At 40.1% G+C, this 26,534-nt stretch overlaps 1 protein-coding gene across 1 annotated transcript in view; it reads right to left on the bottom strand.

Moving 5' to 3' along the window:
* dok5.S (docking protein 5 S homeolog) overlaps positions 1–26,534 on the bottom strand; it is a 105,516-nt gene that overhangs the window by 13,275 nt on the left and 65,707 nt on the right. The window contains exons 3-6 of the mRNA XM_041578686.1: positions 14,187–14,301; positions 10,769–10,888; positions 8,629–8,818; positions 82–217 (exon numbers count right to left, since the gene is read on the bottom strand). Of these exons, the coding sequence (XP_041434620.1) occupies positions 82–217; positions 8,629–8,818; positions 10,769–10,888; positions 14,187–14,301 (561 nt within the window). The remainder of the gene's footprint in view (positions 1–81; positions 218–8,628; positions 8,819–10,768; positions 10,889–14,186; positions 14,302–26,534) is intronic.

Below are 26,534 nucleotides of genomic sequence, written 5' to 3'. Positions count from 1 at the left end.
GTAGCTGGGGACATGTTAGCGCAACCTACTGTATATATTAAGTAATGTATTTTGGATTAAGGGAATTAAGAGGGCACATACCATGGAATTCTTGACACTCTGAAGCAGATGCTCATGTTGCTCTGCAATTGCCAAAGCCGCTGAGTGAACCTTGTGATAGATGTCTTCACCCTCTCTGGTCTGGAAGATAAACAGTCCCTCCCCTGTGTCACACATCCTGCCAACAAATAGAACAGAAACAGTGTGTCTGTGTGTGTTTTATTAAGGGCTTGGATTCAGCAGCCAAAAATCATTTTTCTTCCTCCGAATACATACCCGCTTGTCTATCACAATCAAACCTATCAAAAATTGGGTCCCTGTGCAAACAAAGAAACTGATAAGAATGTTATCAACCTCAATTGCAATCTTCAGCTCGGAAAAAAAACACTGAAAGTGATTAATCGGTATTGGAGAGATCTTGTCTTGGGCTGTTCTCAGAAACATTGGTGCTGCTTCTGACATCTCAATGAAATATAAAGCTCAGCTTTATTATGAAGCAGAGGTTGCAATAAGCTTAGTGCTGCATCATATGGCAAAGTATTATGACATCTCCCTGCCCAAAATTTGATTCCCAAACCACAGTCCTAAAACTATGGTCCTATATAATTGGTCCTACTCTTCTGGGAAGGTTCGCACTTAATGTTAAAACATTGTTGGATTTGCTTTCATTCAGCCAAAGAAGCTTTAGTGAGGTTGGACACCGATGCTGGATGTCTGTTCTGGAGTTCAGTTGGGTTGAGGACAGTGCTATGTGCAGACCACTCAGGTTCTTCCCGTATCAGCAAACCCATTCTGTACTGATTTAGCTTTGTGCATGGGGCATTATTGTGCTGAAACAAAAAAATGCTTTCCTCAGACAGTTCCACGAAGTAGGAAGCATTATAAAGAATAAAATTGTACCCTGTAGCCTCATCCTCAGACCATTACATCCTCTACCAGATTTCTTCCCTGGCATTATGTATTCAGACAGATAGCGTTCTTCTGACATCTGCCAAGACAACATGTGGCATTACACATGGTGATTTTATAGTTATTTGCCTCCAACCAACTTGACAATCCCAATAAATATTTCTTCTGCAGACATTGTGAGACAGTTTGGAACTCAACAGTGAGTGTTCCAGCTGAGGACATGTTATTCAGACACAGTGGGGCAAATTCACTAAACGCCGAAGCCCCTAAAGCTAGCGTGAATTCACCAGCGTTGGGCATTTTCATTAATTCGCCGATTCACTAACGGACACTGGCAAAAATTCGCTAGTGTTACTTCGCACCCTTACGCCTGACGAATTTGCACAACGGACGTAACTACGCAAATTCACTAACGCGCGCATTGTTCTGAACGCTACCTTTTACACCAGACTTCCTTCGCCATCTCAGACAAGGCGAAGCGCAATAGAGTAGGGATTGCTTCAAAAAAAGTTAAAAATTTTTCTAAGTCCCAAAAAACGCTGGCGTTTTTTCTTTCTTATGGGCGATAGGCTGAAAAAGATCGAAAACATTTTTGGGGCTCCCCTCCTTCCCCCCTACATTTCATAACTCATGGCAACTTAACTATACAGTGGGCACATGTGTAAGACAAAATAACAATTTTATTTGCTGTTTTGAAGGTTTCCCAGGCTTGTGTAGTGCTGCCACATATACCTCCATTGTAACTTGAATTTGGCGCTGTATGCAAATTAACCATCGCTAGCGTAACTTTGCTTTGCTTGTCGAATTAACACTAGCGCAACTTTGCAACCTTATGCTACCCCTGAGCGCAACTTAGGATTTTAGTGAATTTGCTTAACGCTGGCGAAAATACGCCTGGTGAAGTGCGGCGAAGCGGACGCTGGCGCAATAACGAATCTTAGTGAATGTCCCACAGTGACTGGACATTTTGCCCATACAGTTTAGTATTAGTATTAGTATCTGTGTCAGCTGTCAAACTTTCTTTAATAAAGGATCATGTGCCCACCTTAAGGGCAAAGACACACGCTGCTATTTCGGGAGATTAGTTTCCCAGGACAATTCGCTTCTTCATCGGGCAGCTAATCTCCCCGAACTGCCTTTCCGCCAGCTAGAATGTAAATCGCCATCGAGAAGGCAGTTCGGGGAGATTAGTCGCCTGAAGAAGAATCGATTTGTCGCTGGGCGACTAATCTCCCGAAATAGCAGCATGTGTCTCTGCCCTTAGTTTTGACAAGAGTAGATAAGAAAAGTCATGCTTCTACAAATACATGAGGTCTAGAAATCCATTTCAAACAATCTGTTTTTCATTTATTAACTGTAACTAGCAAAAATCTTCTACTTGATTGATATGAGTTGCATATGAGTTGATTCGATGGATATGATTTAGTGGAATAAACCAATCTTTGCTGGTGTCAAACACAACCTCCCTTATATTACAGACATACCAGAGCATCTCGTCCATAAATTGATACAATGACGCAACAGCATGCTACATTTCACTAATTATAAAGCATTTTGCATAGCCAATGGTTCATCTTTACATCATTAGTAAAGTACAAAGCTGAGTGCTCATTAGTCTAAAAAGATCTGATCTTTGCCTGGTGTTCTTATATTTTGTTACAATCCTAGATAACAGCATCTAATTGTCACAGCTAAAGAGATAATTAGGTGCAACTGGGGATCTATTGCATGCTTGCTACTTTTGTTTTTAGCTCAGCGTGTTGGCAAGTAAGCTCCTTCTGTGACCTTCATAGACATTAAAATAAAACCCTTCTCTGCTCATATATATATTATAATTTAACTGATGATAAGGTCAACTTAAAAGCAAGCTTTAAATAAACAGCCCATGCTCTATGGCTATTAAAAATGCCATAGCAATCACATGAAAAATAACAATTTCAGACTTTGAGTAAGACGAGGACAAGGTGGGTTAAAAGGAAGCAAAAGCTTGAAACTAGACAACCAATGAATTGCATATCATCTTTCAACAATAAGTAATGTTATTTAAAACAGTGCGGGCTGGGGAAAATTGGTTTACTTCTTATCCAATTCTAGATGCTATCAACCATGATATGAGCCAGTGGCTGCTGAGGTGTAGGACATGGAGAGGGACCAACCAGAGGAAGCAGAAGATTATGATAATGTGAGCTAAAAGAAGTCAAGAAGTCCTCCGCTATAAAAGAAACATAAAAAGCACCTACATGACCCCTTAAACAGTTTAAGATTGATATTATTATTTCTGAGCTGGAGGATATGCTCTGGAAATAAAGATCTTAATGGTTTTCACTCAGAACACAAATTGCCTCTAGCCACCCTTATTGACCTCTACTTTTCTTGTGACTGGTTTTCCATTAGCCAAGGACAAGTTACAGTATTTTACTAAGCGTTTGCATATTGTAAGGCTATATATGTTGACTCATGAAGCTTTCTTTTATAAAAGAAACCTTGTCCAATGTCCAATGATATAACAAAGAAACTAATAAAAGGGCATATTATTTTAACTTTTTTTATTAAATAAAGGGAATTGAACATGAGTCAGTTAAAGCACAGCCAGAAGTTAAGCTCCCCTTTATGCTCTGTTTCCTTCTAGTGGGTGATATCCCACCCATCATACACACTGGTGATAGATCCAGTTTTCCATCATCTCATTAATGGACGATATTGACTATTTGGTAGTACAGGTATAGGATCCCTTATCCAGAAACCGGATATCCAGAAAGCTCCGAATTACAGAATGGCTGTCTCCCATAGACTCCATTTTATCCAAATAATCCTAATTTTTAAAAACGATTTCCTTTTTCTCTGTTAAAACAGTAGTTGTACTTGATCCCAACTAAGATATAATTAATCCTTATTTGGAAGCAAAACCAGCCTATTGGGTTTATTTAATGTTTAAATGAATTTCTAGTAGATGTAAGGCATGAAGACCCAAGTTACGGAAAACCCCAGGTCCCGAGCATTCTGGATAACAGGTCCCATACCTGTCTTTAAGATTCAGCAGCAGTAAGAGGGGCATGTGGCAGATACGTAGGTAATATATTTAGTATATAGGTAAAACCATTGGACAGAGCTCCTTTTTTACTGCTATGACCTCACTACTGTTTCACGACAACTGTGCATGCACGAAAGTCACGGAATTTGCCAAAGATTATGGCTGAAGATGGCGCCCATGAACTCCGTTGGACAGAATCTGCCTTTGAGGGGTAAGTAAAGAGTTTAGGGCATTAGGGTACTACCTAGGCTGGGGGGAGCAGGGAGGGGGGTCTATGTAGGGTAGGGGAGTAGGGGATTTTAGTAGCAAGGGTTTACTTCTCCTTTAAAGGGCCAGAATATGATAAATCTCCAAAATCAAATTAGAATTTTTTGAAAAACTCAAATTAAATATAAATAACTCCCTAGTTGAATTTGACAGTTTTCACCATCAAAAAACTAGAAAATGCAAATTTCGAATTTTCAATTCGACCCTTGATAAATCTGCCTATTAGAGTGCCAACATTTTGCGATGAAGTGGGTCATTTCCAGTCTACTTCTTTGTGAAGATTTCCTTCTCTTTTAAAGCTCAACAAACAGTTAGATATGCAGGGGAGGTGTGCCAATGAGGCAAGTTGAAAAACTCGTCTCATGTGGCAGTGCTTCTCGCAACTTTAAGAGCCGAAATTTCAGTTTTTCAAAAATGTGTGCTCTATCTGCACTAGTGTTGGGGACCCCATCTGATGACAAAAAGCAGATTTGGGGGGAAAAGGGGGGGCGGCAGTAAGAGTCGCTTCAGGGTTAGGGATGTAGCGAACCGCCGATAATGTGTTCGCGAACGCCGTTCGCGAACACCGGCAAAAAATGCGAACAGTTCGCGAACTTCGAACATCCGAAATCGAATCGAATCGAACGAAAATCGTTAGATTTTAGCGACCGAATGGTCGAATGGTCGAACGATTTTGACGCGAACGCCTATTGGCGAACGTCGCGCGACGTTCGCGAACTTGCGGCGGACGCGAACAGCCGATGTTCGCGCAAACAAGTTCGCCGCAGAACAGTCCGCGACATCCCTATTCAGGGTGGCATAGGGGTTAGAATTGCCCCTGTAAATACGCTACACCATATACTTTTTAGGATTTCAGAGCTCATAAGCAACAAGTATGGGTTTATTTCAAACTGCATTATCTGGGCTCAAACCATTAAAGGAACAGTAACACCAAAAAATGTAAGTGTTTTAAAGTAATGAAAATTTCATGTACTGTTGCCCTGCACTGGTAAAACTGGTCTGTTTGCTTCAGAAACACTACAATAGTTCATATAAACAAGCTGCTGTGGAGCAATGGTGGAAATTGAAAAACGGCTATATGGCACAGGTTAACGAATGGATAACAGATAACACCATTAGACAGACAGAGTTTATTTGCTATCTGCTGTGTAACCTGAGCCTTTTCTCCTTTGAATGGCTGCCCCCTTTGCTACACAGCAGCTTATTTATATAAACAATAGTAATGTTTCTTAAGCAAACACAGCAGTTTTACCAGTGCAGGGCAACACTACATTATATTTTCATTACTTTAAAACACTTCTATTTTTTGACATAACTGTTCCTTTAATTCGTTTTAACTCCTGCAGAATCACAATGGTATAATGTAACAATACAAGAGGTGAACCTTAAAAGTTGAAACGTAGCATGAATGCAGACAATCCTTCTCTAAGTACAGTTTTCCACTAGGTATTCCACTAAGGGTCAGGCCACCCTGGGAGTTTTGGGGAGATTTGGTTGCCTGGTGACTAATCGCCTCATTTTTGCGGCGACCAATCTCCCCAAACGCCTTCCCTCACTCTGCTTTGGCTAAAATGTTAAAAAAGGCCGGCGCTAATCATTAGCGTGCGATTAGCGCCGGCGTTTTTTTTTTTCATTTTAAGCTGGCGCAGAGTCAGGGAAGGCGTTTGGGGAGACTGGTCGCTGCAAAGAAGAGGCGATTAGTCCCCCTCCAACCCCTGTCCCCCTACTATCATGCGCGCAGGCATCGGTGCGCCTGAGTGAGGGTGCCGCTGGCCGCTCCTGGATGAATATGTGGCGCTGCGCAGCGCCTCGAAAATTGTTTTTTTCTATTCCGATCTGCAGAGGGGACTGGCCCGGCGGGGGCCCATTAAGGGTCGGGGCTCACTGGGTTTTTTCCCGGTGTCCCGCCGGCCAGTCCAACACTGTGCAAATCCCTATGAGCTTCTGCATCCTTTCAGCCATCCTCATCAGCCTGACGAGCAGCAAAGTTTGTTTACAAGATTGTTTTTCATTAGATAAAACCTGCTAATTAATTCTCTGTTTTCAAAGAGTCTTGGGTTTCGTCTATTATGTTCTAAAATAGTCCTCATGTTCTGGAGATTTGCAATAGGCTTATTTTTATTTCTTTTTCCTCCGAATAAATCTTTCTCTGCGGTTGTGAGTAATGAACCGATTTGCATATTGTTTTTGAACAGTTTATTTTTACCAAGATAACTGAGATTAAATAAAAAAAAAATATCTCCCGTTGTTGTTGAAAATAAAGCAAACCCTCTCTTTTTTTAAAATCAGTTCCAGTAATTTACATTTCTCTTTGCATAGATATACTAAGATGTGTTCTGAGAAATGTTCCTCCCTGCTTTGTGCTTAGCATAAACAAATACCAGTAATGACAAAGATTTATGATATCTATCTATATAAGCAGTAACCAAACTAAGGGGGTTGTTCTTGCAGAACAGGGCAGGATATTTTTGTAATCTCTTTGTCAAGGCAAGTCTGGGTGTTATTTCTAACCGTACTACAGGGGAATATTCAGGGAAGCTGCTATCATAAAGCAAGTTGAGAAAAACACCTCAAGTGGCTGAACCCAGCAGGTTATGGGATATGTCCCTTCTGAATTGTGCTTAGTACAGGGAATACCTATGCTGCTACAGTTTTATGGGATCTCTCTGTACAGACTATGAGCAAATTTATGGGACTGTTCCTGCTGAATTGTGCTTAGTACAGGGGAATACCTATGTTTCCATAGTCTTATGGGATCTCTCTGTACAGACTATGAGCAAACTTAAGGGGCTGTCCCTGCTGAATTGGGCTTAGTACAGGGGAATACCTATGTTGCCATAGTTTTATGGGATCTCTCTGTACAGGCTATGAGCCAACTTAGGGGGCTATTCCTGCTGAATTGTGCTTAGTACAGGGGAATACCTATGCTGCCATAGTTTTATGGGATCTCTCTGTACAGGCTATGAGCCAACTTAGGGGGCTGTTCCTGCTGAATTGTGCTTAGTACAGGGGAATACCTATGCTGCCATAGTTTTATGGGATCTCTCTGTACAGACCATGAGTAACCTTAGGGTCTGTTCCTGCTGAATTGTGCTTAGTACAGGGGAATACCTATGCTGCCATATTTTTATGGTCTCTTTCTGTTAAGTATATGAGCAATGCTTTGAGCAAGAGGCTGTTCTTAATTGTGCTTAGTAGATGGGGAAAACCTATGCTATCCAGTGATGGACGAATTTGTCCCCTTTCGCTTTGCCTGAACGGCGAAAACTTTGCGAAATGCGAATTTTGACTCCAGCGCCAAGTTTGGCGGCCGGGGGAATTCGCAACAATCTAGACGATCGTGTCAATTTTGACGCCTGCATTAAGGTCAATGGGCGTCCGAAAAATGTTGACGCTCGACAGTTTTGATGCAAGCGAATATTCTGACTCACGTCAATGACAATTGGCGAATTTTTGCAGCAGTTTTTTTAAATTTATTCACCAGTGACGTAGCATCAATAATGCTAACATAGTTGTTCTTTATCTCTCAATGGCAGGACCAGACTAAGAAAGCCCAAACATACCCCTCCCCCCACTGGCTGTGGCATCTTAAAGCCCCTCTGTCACTTGCCAGAATCCACAGTCTGGTCCTGTTCAGTGGTATAAAATGTATTCATCAAGCTAGTGAGGCTCACTTTCTGTTAGTTTGTGATATCCCCAGAGATAGAGGTAGGCAAGTAGAGCAGTGTGTTTGAAACTGTAAGGCCAGCTTGGAATTCTACTGGAAGGGCAAGGGGTGGTCTCCTTACCCCACCTGTATAGCTTTGGATTTAAGAGGTTATACTTTAGTAACCAATGTAAATTTTCATTCCAACATGTCCACTGAATGGAACCTGAAACTAAAAAGTCAGGGTATTCTTTCCATTCTTGGAGTACTTGGTGTAGAGTAGTGATGGGCGAATTTGCGCCGTTTCGCTTTCGCCGGAAAATTCGCAAATTTCGCGCCTAATTTGCGAAACTGCGAAAACTTTGCGAAACAGCACCGGCATCTCGTTTTTGATGCCGGCGGCCTTTTTTGACGCCGGCGTCTGTTTTTTTCCGACGCGGCGAAAACATTTTTTGCCGCCGGCAAATTTTTTCGGGTGAATTTTCGCAGGCGTTTGGTGAATTTATTCGCTGGCGGCGAATCGCGCAAATTCACGGTGAATTCGCGCCTGGCGAATAAATTCGCCCATCACTAGTGTACAGCAGTGATAGGGCTGGGCCAAGCTTATGCACATATAAAAATGTAGGCCTATTATAATTATGGAGTAGAAAGAAGCATATTCATTTCTATTACAATGACATGAACCATGATTGAGCCCAGACATGGGAGAATTGGCCACAGTTTATAATTTACATACCTGCCAGCTTCAAAAGTGAACCATGCCGGGTCCCTGCCGTACCTCCGAAGTGAACTCAGGGGCCACGACACCAGCTTCATCCTGGGGTTCTGAATATCCCAAAGACAGATATTCTCGAATGTTATCTGCAGCGTGCATTCCCCGTGGATGTCTAAATTAGGGGACGGCATCAAATAAACATTGAATCTCTCTGGAAGAGACAAGATAGAACGTGAGGCTTACATCTTCTCTAAAGAAGAACATATAAAAGAAAAGAAGAGATAAACAGCAGCTCAGTAGGAACAGCCCAGCGCTGTGCAAGTGACATGAATTGAGAATGAGAATGTTCAGTCTTATGGAACATCATTCTATTGTTTTTCCCAAAGGAAGATATTTTATTTTACATTATCAAATCATGGCAATCACTGCATTTAAAGTAATATTTTAAAAATATAAATACAAAAATAAAAAATATAAAATGCAAACGTTGGTATGAAAGAGTGGATCAAAATATATTTGACCTTTAAAAGTCTCGTTTCTAAGGGGTTCGGTCACCCCAACTAAGGTGAACTCAGCTGCTCTTTCTGTTCTGTTGGATAATGAACACTATCCACTCGGCAATAGGCCTCTAAGTCATCACTTCTCCCCATGCAGAGGGACAGAGGCTTGGGCCAACTACTCGCTTCTCACTATATGGACTTTTCAGGACAATCCCTTGCATCTTGATTGTCATTGAGGGGCATATTTATTTATCAGATTTTTCTGATTATTTTAATAAAACTAGACCAAACTAGAATCCAGGATTAGACTTTATTTATTATTTAAAAAACACGATTTAATCGGATTGGGGACAAACACGACAAAAATTGATCGAAAATTCTAATTTCCTGAAATAGTCATATTTTTGGACTAATTCCAACACAGACTACACAAACTTCCAAATAGGATAGGGACCTATCCCTTTGACTTATAAACAACCTCGGTAGGTCTGAAATGTCTCTAATTATAAGGATATTAGAACTCACTAAGGGGTTCTATGAGCATATAAAGCAATAAGGCTGCAGGTTGAGTTATACAGGGAACTCTGAGTATCACTCATATATTATAAGGGATAATGTACCCCCTACTGTAAATGATAAGGATATTAGAAGTCACTTAGGAGTACTGTGACCATATAAAGGCACAAGGCTGCAGGCTGAGTTATACAGGGAACTCTGAGTGTCACTTGTTTATTATAAGGGATAATGTACCCCCTACTGTAAATGATAAGGATATTAGAAGTCACTGAGGGGTTGTTCTGTGACCATATAAAGGCACAAGGCTGCAGGCTGAGTTATACAGGGAAATCTGAGTATCACTCATGTATTATAAGGGATAATGTACCCCTACTGTAAATGATAAGGATATTAGAAGTCACTGAGGGGTTCTGTGACCATATAAAGGCACAAGGCACAAGGCTGAGTTATACAGGGAACTCTGAGTATCACTCATCTATTATAAGGGATAATGTACCCCCTACTGTAAATGATAAGGATAGTAGAAGTCACTGAGGGGTTGTTCTATGATCATATAAAGGCACAAGGCTGCAGTCCTTATACAGGGAAACTCTGCGTTCAAGTCATATGTGTTATAAGGCATAATGAACCCTCTAAATGAAATGAATGAATTCTTAAATTGAAGTATTTTAGAAATCAACTTGAGTTCCATGCTATTTTGGTTGTGGTTGTAACTCATGTTTTCTAATTTCCTTATGTATAAATGAAGGATAAATATTATCCTTTAAATAGATTGATTTTCTTCTTACTTGCCACCAGGATTTTTTGCTAATTCCACTTCTTATAGTTAACATTACATTTACCTACTCCATTTCCTCTATACACTAGTATATTTCCTTCTAGATATCATACAGTAGGTCAAAACTAAATTACCCTAAGCAGAAAAATCAGTAGAAACACTTCAATATCCTTCTCCATATAATACAGAATAACGTTTTTTTGTTAAATGAGGGTGTTCAATTTCCAAATGTGACCACAATCCATAAATCTTTGGTATAATGGATAAAATATACTGCATATATTTAAACTCAGGAAAAGGCTTTTTTCCCAACTGTTTACTGAAATATCAGGCTTCTGATTAGATCAAGTACTTACTTGTCACTTACCATTTTGCTCTCTTTCTACACCCGTAGCCAATAAATCAGGTTCTCCTAGACTGATATCATTTATTCTTGTCCCCAAACATTCCGTATGCAACACCTTGCACCATTCGTCAGCTTCAAGTTCTGCCCAATGAGAAAGAAGATGCACATGAACGAACAAGCCTTTTTATTGGCAGAGAAGAGAAAACCCTTAAAGCAGTGGGTGTAGGACTAACCTTCCCCATAAATTTCATCCTAATTGGCTTTCAAGTTGGGATTTTAGGTGAATCAAGGGGAGAAAACAGGCATTCTCCCCAGACCTCCCGCTAACTGATCCAGGTCCAGTTGAAAACTGGAAATTCAGCTCTTGAAGTTACCAGGAGCAGCATTTTTGCAGCCCTTGCCAACCAGGGGGCACTACCATCAGAGGCGAGTTTCTCAACTTGCCCCATTGGCGGAGCACCCCTGAACTGCCCTTTAAAGGGCATGTAAAGGCAAAAAAAATGAAATCCAATTTTTACTTTCTTTAACGAAAAAAACTATCTCCGATATTCTTTAATTAAAAAATGTACCGTTTTTATAAGAAACCTGACTGTATGCAGTGAAATTCTCCCTTCATTTACTGCTGTGGCTGCTGTGGATAGGAATTGTCAGACGGTCCCTAACTGCTCTGCAGGGAAACAATCATACTTATGAACAGCAGGGGGAGCCCCCACCTTACTTCCCAGCCATGCAGAACTCAAGCAGCTTTCTTTGTTTCCCTGTATAGCAGTCAGCGAGATTTGTATTGGATTTTATTTTTCCCTTTCCTGTTTCCAACTCCAGCTGCAGGGACAAAGATCATGGAGATTTAAACAGATAAACTGGGATTCTCTTTGGAGGACATTGGAGAAACTTTGTATTAAACAATACAAAAACTACAAAATAATTCAATCGATCGCTTAAAACCGTTCGAATCCTTCGGGTTTTTTGCGCTAAAATCCTTCGAATACGATATTCGAATTCAAAGGATTTTACTTCGAGGGTCGAATTTGAGGGTTTTTAAAACCCTTGATATTCGACCCTTGATAAATCTGCCCCTATGTGTCAGGTTTGAGAAATGTTTTTAAGGGCTCTCTGATGTCTAACACAGCCATTGTTATCTTCTTTTCCTTAGCTTCTTCTGTGTAACAATCCTTGAAGAAGTGGCTCGAGGGGGTGACAATTATCTGTTGGGGTATGATATAATGAGGAACGTGACTTGATCGAGGTCCCAGGCCAGGTCTGTATAGTCAGGGACTGCTATGAGATGCCTTAGACAATCGTTTTGGGTGTTTGTTTACCTAAAATGCCAGGGTTTCTTTTGAATCCTAGTCCAGATCTGCTCAACACCATTGGGAGAAATAGCTTAAGATAAAAATAACCAAGCAGAGAGGAATTTGTCACCAAGAGCAGCCTCTTACTCAAAGCTTTGATCATAGCCTTAACAGAAAGAGACCATCAATCTATGACAACATAGGTATTCCCCTGTACTAAAAACAATTCAGCAATAACAGCCCCATAAGTTTTCGCATAGCTTGTACAGAGAGATCCCATAAAACTATGGCAGCATAGGTATTCCCCTGTACTAAGCACAATTTAGCAGGAACAGCCCCTTATGTTTGATCATAGCCTGTAAAGAGATATACTATAATAAAACTATGGTAGCAGAGGTATTCACCTGTACTAAGCACAATTCAGCAGGGACAGCCCCCAACATTTGTTTATAGCCTGTACAGAGAGATCCCATAAAACTATGGCATCATAGGTATTCCCCTGTACTAATCACAATTCAACAGAAACATCCCCCTAAGCTCACTCATAGCTTCTGCAGAAAGATACCATTACAAACACAATTTAGCAGGAGCAGGCTTAAATTTTCTCTGAACACAGAGAAACAGCAAAACTAGAGCTAACACCGATATTATCTGGTACTAAGCACAACTGAGTAAAGTAAATCAAGAGGAGAGTGTCCCTGGGGTTCTGTCTGACAACTAGAACATGATATGTACCCCCCATGGAATTTTCTGTAGGGATTTGGCAGATGGTTCCTAATCAACAGACCATTCATGGGATATGCCTTGCAGCTAGATAAGCAATCTTATGTGCAATGGATTTTTTTCCTGCGCATCATAACACATGTAAACTGTTTCTAATCTGGTAACTCACTCAGTGCAATGAAACAGCCTCTATTTAATAGAATTATTGCATATAAAGGATTTCTGAAAGTGAATTCCTTCACTTGTATATTTAATGTCCCTGTACATTCACCTGCAGGTGAATGCAGGCACAGGACCTGTTATCCAGAATGCTCGGGACCTGGGGGTCTTTCCGTAATTTGGATCTTCATTCCTTCATTCTACTAAAAAATCATGAAAACATTAAATAAACCCAAATAGGCTGGTTCTGCTTCCAATAAGGATTAATTATATCTTAGTTGGGATCAAGTACAAGCTACTGTTTTATTATTACAGAGAAAAAGGAAATAATATTTATTAATTTAGATAATTTGGATTATTGTATGTGATCCTCTTCCGTTGTCTTCCTTCTTCAAATTTCCCCGTGACAAACACATGCGCAGTTGAACTAAATAGCCGACTTTTTAGTTAAAGTTCCGCTTTTCCTTCTACTGCACATGCGCAGCCGCGCAAATGAAAGAGGAAAATGGAAGAGGGTCGCTCCGTGGTGCTCACTGGTATAACCCCGGGCCGGTGTAGTTTCTGCTGATAGGAGCACCGGCCCGAGGTTTCAGGTAAGTCAATACAATCACTTCGGGGTGCCTAACATTTGGCATTTCCTATCCACCCCTAATTTGCATATGCAAAGTAGGATTTGGATTCGGTTCGGCCAGGAAGAAGGATTTGTCCGAATCCTGCTGATAAAGGCCGAATCCTGATCCGAATCCTGGATTCAGTGCATCCCTACAATCACCATATTCAAATGGTTCAACAGACCATTGGCTTGCAAATTAACTCTGCAGGTTTTAGGTGGCGAATATTCAATTTACAACTTTTTCCATGGTTGATGGTGATTTCTAAAGATCTCTAAACTTACTAAGCTTCTCACCAGCAGTCTAGAGCTCACTGAGCATGTGCAGTGCCACTGACACTCCAAGATGGTGGAGATCCAAGATGGGGAGCTGCTGGAACATCTTTGTAGGCCTGAAGTACCAGCAACTACAAGATATTTCCAATGTGCTGGTAGTTTCAACAGGATCTTCAAAGTTGTAGACTGGACATCACTTTTTAATTTATCTTTATGTTAATCAGAGGTTTTCATCCTCAGCTGATTTATGCATTTGAGTAGCAGTGATAATATTTTCTAAAAGAAAATAGTTCTGAAGATAAGGACTTGACTGAAAACAAAAAAGCTTTTTATATCTCCTTTAATAATTCATAGTGCATTCTTTCATAGGGTAACGTACCGGATTCACAGGCAAAGGTTTTTGAGGTGTCGTCTGTGAAAAATATCCCTACAGCGTGCTTCTTCGTGGTTTTGGGGAGCCGAAGCACATTTTTCACATTATTGAGTTCTGTGACCTAGAAAAAAAGACAACGGAGCACTTTTTATTTTGAGGCAGAAAAGAAAAGGAGTTTGTTGTATAAGGCAGCAAATTACATTCAAGCACAGAGGCAGAAATTACAGGCCTCAAGGGTGCACAGTTATAAAAGCAGAGGGGGTTTATTGAAAGGTGCCAGACCTTTATTGAACACAACATAACTGTCTGCTTCAGCATAAACACAAGTCCTATTATTCATCAGTTGATTGGTTAGGCATTTTCAAATTCTGATAAATAAATAGAGGATACTTAACCTGATATTCTTTTTAAAAGGTATCCTTATTGAACCTTACAGCCAGTGGCACTGGGTTCATATTTGGCCACAAGAATATATAGGAGCCATTTCTCCCATGATTCCATAACCAAGGACTAAAACCACTAAATTTTGTTAAGTACTATGTGCGCAAGATGCAAATATTTAGAGAAAGCTTTTCACAGTTTTGCACAGTAGAAAGACTTTGCACCACCTTGTAGATCTCCTCACACTTTGGGACTTGGGTCTTCCGTTACTTACTAATTTACAAGATTGTGGTACCCTCACTGCAGTCAATTTCTAAGCCCTAAACCAAATGTTTGTGTCCACCAAGTGGTTCTACCAATGTAACACAAAAGTAAATAATTACTCTTTCCTTTTTTAGTATCAAGGACAGTTTCTTCTCTGCTCCACAGAACACAATGCGCACAACTTTAGTCTAAAGCTGGTCAAAATATTGGTTGCATGATTTTTCAGAAGCTGAGAATGGGTCACAATAGTCTTAGCTAGATATACAGTAAGTGGACTAAAAATGCTGATGTCTAGCAACAACCACCAATGCAGTCAACATAGACTGATGTTCAGCCAATGGTTGCTCCATCATTGTTATCTTGGCAATATGACTGAATTTCCCCTTGCAAGCATAAGCCAGTGGAGGCTGCCTGGACTTAATGGACAATGATTTTAATAGGAGGTCTTATGAGGAACCTGCTAATCTAATCAGCTGGCTCCATGGATCTTCTTTATACCATAAGCTTGCATAAAGGTTTCAAACTGGGAGCTCCAATATAATCACATCAATATGGCATGTCTATCATTAGAAATACCAGTAGCCTCGCATGACTAATTGCACAGTCCCAAATGCTACATTTTAGGAATCCAACTATATGGGAACTTATACAATAGCATAGCAAGTAACACCTTATCATTGCTTGGTTCTGTGGGATACCTGGAGACAGATATAGTAGGAGAAGAACTTGTTTTTGAGGGATTCTTTCTGAGGAATACATGGAGACAGATATACACGTAGTAGAAACATATCTTGGTTCTGTGGGATACCTGGAGACAGATATAGTAGGAGAAGAACTTGTTTTTGAGGGATTCTTTCTGAGGAATACATGGAGACAGTTATACACGTAGTAGAAACATATCTTGTTTCTGAGGGATATATGGATTCAGATATAATAGGAGAAGAACTTGTTTCTGAGGGATACATGGAGAAAGATATAGTAAGAGAAGAACTTGTTTATGAGGGATTGTTTCTGAGGAATACATGGAGACAGATATAGTAGAAAAATATCTTGTTTCTGAGGGATACATGGATACAGATATAATAGGAGGATAACTTGTTTCTGAGGGACACATGGAGAAAGCTATAGTAAGAGAAGAACTTGTTTATGAGGGATTCATGGAGACAGATATAGTAGGAAAAGAACTTGAGAGAGGATGCAATAACAATGATCAATAGAGACAAAAAAAGTGAAAGACAAAACGAAAGTCAAAAAAGTAGTAGCGAAAGGGGGTCAAAAGAAGAGACAAGATAAATAATTTGTTCATGTAACAGTTTAAGGGGCCATGTGGAAGCACAGTGTATATTTATATTATTTGTTTTTCAGTTATAAGTTCCTATTAATAACAAATTAAGTTTTGCCTTAAATACTAGTGAATAAATTGGCACCAGGGGCAGCTCTAGAGAGTAAGAAAATGAATACCCAGAATCTAAAATATAGAAGAGATAAACACAAAAGTCACATTTTATGAGACAAACATTAATAGTGTCTTTGTGATACATTATTTGTGTTATACATCGCCCCAGTAGCTCCAAGGGAAAAATGAACACGTAGAGAAGGATATACTCTATATTCTGTTTTTTTTTTTTTTTACACGTGTAGGGCTTTAAATCTTTTCCGAATGCTGCATTTTGTCATTTTGGCTTTACGGCACATAAAATGTACGACATGTTAAGAAACACATAAAGGCAGAAGCAGCAAAAATAAAAACAAAATCACTGGGGAAGAAAATGTCCTGTAGGCTGAAACTTTCAACTGTTGTTTAATTATTGTTATAGTGTGAAAATTAGGAGAACTTGTTTAAGTGTCTGTCAATGCTCTTTGGCATGTAGAAGAAGCAGAAAGAAGGGAGGTTTCATAGTAGGGAAAAGGGGATATTTTTGATGAGCACAAGACTAAGGGGTGCCTAAAATGAGCCCGTTTACAGAAGTCAAAAGCAGGACTAGAATGATGGTCAATTAAATTGTAAACTAGGGAAATGGGTTTATTTTAAACCCTAGGTGCCCCTGGAACTATAGCAGGATGACTGTTACCCCAATGTTTCTATATATCTGTAACCTTGTTATGAGCTAAGGGGACCCAGTCTGAAGGTCAGTTGGGGGAGATTTGGGGTGAGTGCTTATTAGTACCCTGGGTACCCCTGGAACTATAGCAGGGTGACTGTTATCCCAATGTTTCTATATATCTGTTACCTTGTTATGAGCTAAGGGGGCACAGCCTGAAGGCCAGTTAGGGGGAGATTTAAGACCATAACTTATATTCTGCCCTAGAGTATGCCTTTTTGTACCAGTAACATTATACAGTAAACAGTTGGGTTGGGGGGCACTGATAAAATATTGGACTCAAAACTGTTCAAATGCACTGCTCAATATGGCATATATACAATGAAGCAACATTCTGGGCACTCATAAGCTACATCCTCATTCTGTGCTGCCTCAGAGGAAACAGAATGGCAACTTCCTTCGCATATGTATAAATACAAATATACTGAGAAGGAATGTTCTGGGCACACAATAAGCTATACCCTCATACTGTACTGTCTAAGGGAAACAATATGGCACCTCCTTCCCATATGTATAAATACAAATATACAGAGAAGGAATGTTCTGGGCACACAATAAGCTATACCCTCATACTGTACTGTCTAAGGGAATCAATATGGCACCTCCTTCCCATATGTATAAATACAAATATACAGAGGACAAATGTTCTCTACATGCAGTAACCTATACCCCCACACTGTACACTCTAATTAAGGTATAATTAGTTATATACCACATTTACAACCAGTTTCAGAGTCGCCCTGTGGATACAAATAAAATACAAATCTGAAATCTGACATTACAGCTGCTGAGTTTCTTTAATCACAGATCTCTCGCCTACCAAGGCTCCGTTTACCTCCCATGCTGAAAATGTAAGTTGTCAAAAGAGCAGGCACACAATAATGGGGAACATGAATAAATAGCAGGGGGAAAGCATTAGTGCCTCTTTTATACATTCATCTTTTATTCACTTGTCCTACATGCAGCCTGAATAATTCACACGGCTTACAAAGAGCTGAATTAATCGCTTCCACTGTGTACAGAGTACAGTTCCTCGTTCCAATTAACACCCTGTCCAGATCTTACCTGCCCCGTACGGCTAACCCCTCCGCAAGCTGTAAAGAGACACACTGATTGCTCCGCCAAAAAAGATAGAAACCAACATCATTACAGCGAACGGAATGTGACAGCAAATAACAGTCTGGCACATTGTGATATGAAACCTTTAACCCCCGCAGGACTAACAGGACCGCATCACACTTTTTTCTCCTTTACGGAACGATATCTGGTTTTATGTGAAAATAATAAAAAAAGAGAATAGACGCTGGCAGGTTGTCATTTTTTTATTTCTTTTGCTTTAATCTTGGGGTGAAAAGAATCAAAATTTTCCTTACAAAAGTAATTCGCTCACACACCAAAATAACTGAAAAAGAACTGCTGTTCTGAAAAAAGGCTTGTTAGCTAAAGCAAGGCACTGCTGGCGTTTATGAAATAGACTGTATTCAACTGTTTACTTAAGCTATTTGTGCAAGTGTTCTCACTATTTAATTATCAGCCTACATGGGGGTGTCCACATACACCACTATAACTACACAAAATATCAAAATGGGACTTAACCCCATAGGCCCAAATTATACAGAATTATCACATGACCATGTTGTAATTTGTAGGATAAAATGCAATTTTTATTAACTACCATGCCACATACTTGTTAAAACCACTTAAAACATAAAAATTAGCGCTGCGCTGGGTGTAGGGATCCCTTAACCCTAAATAACCAATTTCTGAGGAGCTCCTATATATATAGCTATGATGGATGTTCACTTATGTGATGTGGCTAAACAGCCAAAGTTCCACTTCATATGTAAATGTAGGTACTTCAAATCCAATTGGTCACAGGGAAAGGAGATGCGCCATTTGTAATCCACACCGTCCAAATCAGTTACAGTGTATCACCATAATATATTGCAACTTGCTCGTTGCTATTAAATAGTTCCCATACGTCGGGTGTGGTAAAGGGTCAATGCTCCGTATTTTGGGAGCGGAGCAGATTGGGGAGAGGTTTCTGGATGGCTCTACTTGTGGCCGAATTGGCCGTGTAATGCTATATAGTCCCGGTAGTAATGGCCGCCCGCCGCTCCCAGCGGTCGCAATGCAATGCCGCTCCCAGCGGTTCTGCGTTGCTAGCTGAGTGAGACGGGATCCCTCTCCCTACCAGGGACTTGGAAGGCGCCGCAGGGTTCTCCAGTAAAGCACACCTACAAGGGAGCGTTGAGCTAAGCACGGTGCAGACGCGATCACAACGGTCTGTATAAATCTATTTTGGGCAATAAGAGGCTGGGATTGGCAGGACTTATTGGGCTAATACGAAAGGTGATTGTCACCAATTGCATCACCTTGGGCCGTGGCCGCATTGCGACCGCTGGGAGCGGCGGGCGGCCATTACTACCGGGACTATATAGCATTACACAGCCAATTCGGCCACAAGTAGAGCCATCCAGAAACCTCTCCCCAATCTGCTCCGCTCCCAAAATACGGAGCATTGACCCTTTACCACACCCGACGTATGGGAACTATTTAATAGCAACGAGCAAGTTGCAATATATTATGGTGATACACTGTAACTGATTTGGACGGTGTGGATTACAAATGGCGCATCTCCTTTCCCTGTGACCAATTGGATTTGAAGTACCTACATTTACATATGAAGTGGAACTTTGGCTGTTTAGCCACATCACATAAGTGAACATCCATCATAGCTATATATATAGGAGCTCCTCAGAAATTGGTTATTTAGGGTTAAGGGATCCCTACACCCAGCGCAGCGCTAATTTTTATGTTTTAAGTGGTTTTAACAAGTATGTGGCATGGTAGTTAATAAAAATTGCATTTTATCCTACAAATTACAACATGGTCATGTGATAATTCTGTATAATTTGGGCCTATGGGGTTAAGTCCCATTTTGATATTTTGTGTAGTTAGACTGTATTCAACAACAAATAAGGGTTCAGTTTTACGTTTAAATTAGGCATCTCCTGTATTATGTAAAGTCACTGATGCCAAGCAGCATAAAGTGTTGACTGTATGTAATGTGACTCTTTACTTTTTTAAAGTTTTCCATAAGGAAGCTAAAAGTCGAATAACCCTTCCAAAATGTTTCCTTTGTCTCTTTCAATATTGGGCACCTATCTAGTGCTACCAATCCCTATTTCTGTAGGGAAATGAGAGAGATCAGACAGTAACCCTTCCAACACTTTCCTCTTGTCTCTGTCCTTATATATTAGGCACCTATCTAGTGCTACCAATCCCTATTTCTGTAGGGAAATGAGAGAGAGCAGACAGTAACCCTTCCAATACTTTCCTCTTGTCTCTGTCCTTATATATTAGACACCTATCTAGTGCTACCAATCCCTATTTCTGTAGGGAAATGAGAGCAGAGCAGGCAGTAACCCTTCCAACACTTTCCTCTTGTCTCTCTCCTTATATATTAGGTACCTATCTAGTGCTACCAATCCCTATTTCTGTAGGGAAATGAGAGAGAGCAGACAGTAACCCTTCCAATACTTTCCTCTTGTCTCTATCCTTATATATTAGGCACCTATCTAGTGTTACCAATCAGGCCCGGACTGGCAATAGGTCAGTTCGGGCAATTGCCCGAAAGGCCGCATTATGGTTTGTCCAAGTGGGCCGCTTCTAATCCTGATTAGAAACTATGCTGCAGCCGCAGCGTCTCTCACTAATGACTTCCGGCTGTTTCTGGAAGGCAGCCTGACACAGTGGGACAAGCAGTCCGAATAGTTAGCTTGGGGGAGGACATTGGTATCTACTTAGCCATCTCCCCCTCCTGCAGGCAGTGTGCGATCATTTCACTATCGCTCTTGTGACCTGCTGCAGCTCCCGCCTCCCACCAATACTAACTTCAAGAAGAGATCCGCAGTCGGAAGAACAATTGCGGGAGGGAGAGGCCTCTGAATTTCTGTGCAGCTCTGGTGAGCCAACGAGGGGCGAAAGAAGGGTGGATAATGAGCAATGTCAGGGTGTGGAGGAGGAGGATGACGGAAGCAGCTAATGCAGGTGGGCCTTGCCTGCTAGCTTTGACTACCCCATAACCGACACAAACTGCATGTTCCTGACTATCCAGCTGCCTCCTTCTCTGCACCCTTCACAGGCAACTTACACATTCTCTGACAGCCCCCCCCCATTACTTCATTGACTGCTGCTGAATTGGCTACTACCTCCAATCAGACACCCCCCAAGAAAGTTTTTTCCATGCCCCCCCCAAGCAATAAAGTTTGCTTGGTGTCACCAGTTACATACAGGCTATGTGGGTTATTCTCTTATTTCATTTTACTTTTAAACCCCATTTCTTTTTATTTTACTGCTGGAACTCCCCCCCCCCTCCTCTGCCCTCCTCACAGTCATTTATCTTGTCTGTACACTAATTTTTTTGTTGTACTTAGGCTGGGGTGCATATAGTGATTAAATTAAATAAATCAAATGCAGGCTATTGTATTATCAATAGATTCATAAAATACATTAAATATTATTATTTATTAATATTAATGAATTGATTAAATAAATTAAATGGAGTACTGGTGTTTATAAAATGTGTGTGTCTGTGTATAAAGTAGAACACCAATTTACGTTTTTCAGGGGACCAGAAAAACAAATGTAAAATCAGGGAGATGTGTTAAAGTGACTTTTTCTTCAAGTACTGGTAGCTTTTGTGAATAAAGGAAGGCCCTCAAGCTCAGGTTTTCTGGTGGGCCCCAGGTGCCCCAGTCCGACACTGGTGCCATTGGTGCAACTAGTCTTCTTGGTGGCCCTAGCATTCGTCTGCTGCGCAGGACTACAAAAAGGGATGTTAGTCCTGGGTACTTGGGCAAACACCTCTGCCTAGACTGGAAGCAGGGCAGACAAGTCACTTCTGAGCACACCCCTCCCATACTTGACCCTAAGGCTAATGTCACACTTAGGTGATTTGTGTTGTTTGAAGTACATATCCAGCACTTCTTGCTCCTGTTCTTCTCTGGTTTATGTGCTGTAAACCGTATCTTTTTTAGTACTATATGTTCAGGATCCAACTAATGACCTGCATGATTTTTTTGCAGTTTTACCCCAATATATGAGTGAATGTGTACAAGACCAGCGCGTGTTTACATGTGGGCTGCTTTGATTTTTTTGCCCGGGCTGCTTTTTACCCCCAGTCCGGCCCTGTTACCAATCCCTATTTCTGTAGGGAAATGAGAGCAGAGCAGGCAGTAACCCTTCCAATACTTTCTTCTTGTCTCTGTCCTTATATATTAGGCACCTATCTAGTGCTACCAATCCCTATTTCTGTAGGGAAATGAGAGCAGAGCAGGCAGTAACCCTTCCAACACTTTCCTCTTGTCTCTGTCCTTATATATTAGGTACCTATCTAGTGTTACCAATCCTTATTTCTGTAGGGAAATGAGAGCAGAGCAGACAGTAACCCTCCCAACACTTTCCTCTTGTCTCTGTCCTTATATATTAGACACCTATCTATATAAACGGATAAGTCTGCAACAGGGAGAAAGCAGCACCGACATAATTAACAAGGACTTGTGTGATCATCACACCTTCCCTGATGAAGCGGTCAAGGGAGACTGCGAAACGCGTTGGATATTGGAGCAGTTTGATTTATTCATCGATCACAGACTCAACAGGAGAAGCCTTCCTGGTCCTAGAGAAGTCCAGACTTTTATTTTGCTTTGGGTACTACATGCTTTATGATCTGGCGGTCCTTGTGAGTAGAAAATCGTTTGTTGTATGGTGATTTTTAATATTTATTAAAGCAATATTATACTATATTTTGCTTTATATCTTCATTATACTACTCTGTGGATGACTGGAGAAAACTTATAAGGCGAAGAACGAACATTACCATATGCATCAAAAATCCAAGAAATCTTGTGAGTATATACCCGAAAGGGGGAATCTTGAAGAATATCACACTGGTGGATCTTCTGCAATATAGCTCTCCAGGCACCATTTTTAAACACTCCGTGGCTCTATGTGCTTAATTACTTATCTTAATTGAGACAATACTACTCTCTAATGTGTGAGCTTCCTTTTGCATTCTATTTCAGATTTCCTAGTATTAAAGAGAGAAAAACAAAGAGGTATGCTTTAAATAAGATCATAATTCACTACTTAAAGAACTGCATCTATACCCCCCCATGGAATGGTTGCCATATTTGCCCATCACACATGAACTGTGCCATGCTAGCTTAAACCATATGATCCAACAGTTTCGGTTTATTTGCTGTAATCTGGTCCTATGCCACCAAATGACAACATTCCCCACTTTACCACCGCTGTGACAGTACCAAAAGTGTAACATTTATAAAACTCTCTAGATCACATAAAATATTGTATCCAGTATGCCGATTGGATCTTACAATTGAAAGTCCCTATCAAACTCACACACACTAGGGTCAGTTTTATTAGTGGAAATATGCCACTTTGAATTAAAAAATCTTTAGAAATTTTACTTTGTAATTATCTTTTTCTATGAATGCAAAAATAATATCCTTGTATTCTATTTCCAGGTTGTTGTAAAATCAAAGCGGATCGGGTCTGATTTTTATCTTGAGCTGCTGATTTGCACGTTGGGGATTATACCGAGGAACATCCATTTTTATATTATTTTTGTTCTTATATTGAGCTTAGGAAAAGAAAATCTCTTTTGTACGGCACTAATCATCTTATACAGCATGACATGCTTTACACTGGATGGATATTGTCTTCCACTAAGCACTTTGGGTGATACTACTTGTACACGTGAGCTTTGGAAATCAATGACTCAATTAATATACTGTGACCATGATAAAAGCTGAGAGAAACAGCGGGTTCCTTAACTTAACAGAACTCATTTTTGGGATAGAAAGAAATATGACTTAAATAAGACTGGTCCCAAATGTAGATGTTCAATGGGAAAATCTCTATACTGTATGTCCACTAAAAATTAATTAAACCCAACTCAACGTTTTTGCTTTATAAAGGATAACTATATCTTTGTTAGGATCTAGTACAAAGTACTGTTTTATTTTTAGAAAGAAAAAGGAAATCATTTTATAATATTTATTTGATTAAAATGGAGTCTATGGTAGACAGCCTTTCTATAATTCGGAACTTTGTATTTCTGGGTAACGGATCCCATATGGCAAAGCCCAATGCACTTTTGCATTCTGTAGAAAACTCATTTGTGCTGATCCCTACACATAACGTAGTTAATATTTACTGAAACAAACCATTAGTTAAAATGGAAGCCAGTCACTTCGCGTTTCACCTGCAGACAACAGCCGGCTGAGTTATGTGCCGAGGATCATTGTGATTTAATGTTGGTAATAAACTATACTGACATACTCTGTTTTCTTACTAACAGTGTACATCTGGCGCACGCACGCCCATGCAATTATATTGTATATTGTCTGCACTCCCTGCCATGATATGTGGAAAGGGCCAGAATTGTTATGTTTAGTCTGCGTTTCACCCAAGGATATTAGCAAAATCTCTCCAAATTCCATTTTCTCCTTCTGAAAGCCATGGCAACAGATTTATATAGATAGTTTAAAGTTTTTTTTTCCCAAACATTTTATTCATTATTTTTTACAGGTATGGGACCTGTTATCTAGACTCTAGAGTGCTCAGGACCTGGGGTAAGGGATCTTTCTGTAATTTGGATCTCCATATCTTAAGTCTACTTAAAAATAATTTTGATATTAAATAAACCCAATAGAATTGTTTTGCTGCCGATAACCAATAGTTGGGATCAAGTACAAGGTACTGTTTTATTATTACAGAAAAAAAGGAAATCATTAAAAAAAAAAAATTATTACAGGCATGGGACCTGTTATCCAGATTGCTTGGGACCTGGGATTTTCCACATAACAAATCTTTCCATAATTTGGATCTTCATACTTTAAGTCTAATAAAAAAACAATTTAAACACAAAACCCAACAGGCTGGATCTGCTTCGAATAAGGATTAATTATATCTTAGTTCGGATCAGGGACAAGATATTGTTTTATTATTACAGAGAAAAGGGCAATCATTTAAAATAATTTTAAAAAATTTAATTACAATTATGGGACCTGTTATCCAGAAAGTTTGGGACCTGGTACCGAATCTTTCTGTAATTTGGATCTTCATACCTTAAAGGACAAGAAAAGGCAAAAAATATACTTTAATTAAAAAATGTGTACCGTTTTTATAAGAAACCTGACTGTATGCAGTGAAATTCTCCCTTCATTTACTGTTGTGGATATGAATTGTCAGATGGTCCCTAACTGCTGAGCAGGGAAACAATCATACTTATGAACAGCAGGGGGAGCCCCCGCCTTACTTCCCAGCCATGCAGATTTCAAGCAGCTTTGTTTATGACGATCCCTAAGCAGCCCAGACCACACTGAGCATGTGCAGGTTCAGGGTCAGGCAAAGATGTATAACCAAGTTACAAGATGGTGACCCCCTGTGGCCAACTTTGAAAGCATAAATCATTTGTTTGATTAGACTTTGTGGTGTAGTAAGTTCACGCTTATGTTTAGTATACAAAATACAGCATTTCTAGCCTTATTAGACTTTCCTTGTCCTTTAAGTCTATTGGAAAATCATGTAAACATGAAATAACCCTGATAGGTTGGTTCTGCTTCCAATAAGGATTAATTATATCTTAGTCGGGATCAAGTACAAGCTACTGTTTTATTATTAAAGAGAAAAAAGTACTGAAGTTGGCTGATCTTACTTACTGGCATCAGTGTTCAGGTTGAGACCAAGGCTCTGTGCAGGCCAATCAAGTTCTTCCCATCTCAGAAAATCCATTCTGTATAGACCTGGCTTTGTGCTTGGGGTATTATAGTGCTAAAACAAGAAGGGCCTTTTCCAAATAATTACGAAATTGTCAAGATTGTCATTGTATGATTAAGTGGCACCTGTGTCAGTGGTGTGACTTATAAAAACAATAAAAATAATTAGAAAAAGGGTTGCCCACATACTTTTGTTCAAATGCTAATCCAATCAATGTCATCATTCTTATTTAGAATCCATCAGCTTTATGTAACGCAGCAAGATGGAAATGGTTGTTTCTTTATGGCCCTATGACTTGGTTTCAAAAATGGATTTCTTGTTAGCAAGAAATGACAAGCCAATGGAGATTGATCTAGAAAGCTATCCAATGTCATATTGTTGTCAGGAAAAATGTATTTGGTTTCCTGTAGCATTGAACTGATAACTGCTTGCAGGAATATTCGTATTTCTTGCTCCAGATCTGGATCAGTTTAAAGTGAATTTTCAGTGCTCAGAATTAGTGATCAGTTAATTTGTCCTTTTCCTGTTCAAGGGAAATTGGCGAAACAGCGGAAAATGTGCAAATTTTGACGGCCGCTTAAATTCTGACGTTTGCGCCAATTTTGACGTCAACAGTATAGTCAACGGGCGTCCGAATAATGATGATGCGCTACAGTTTTGACACGAGCGACTTTTCCAACACACATCCAAAATTATTTGAAGCCGGTGAGTTTTTGACTGGGAATTTTCGCGGCAGTTTCCAAATTTATTCGCCAGCACCAAAATGAGGAAATTCACCACGAATTCGCAACTGCCTAAT

The sequence above is a fragment of the Xenopus laevis genome, chromosome 9_10S (assembly GCF_017654675.1).
Source record: "Xenopus laevis strain J_2021 chromosome 9_10S, Xenopus_laevis_v10.1, whole genome shotgun sequence".
Lineage (NCBI taxonomy): Eukaryota > Metazoa > Chordata > Amphibia > Anura > Pipidae > Xenopus > Xenopus laevis.
This window is presented reverse-complemented; position numbering and strand designations above follow the sequence as displayed.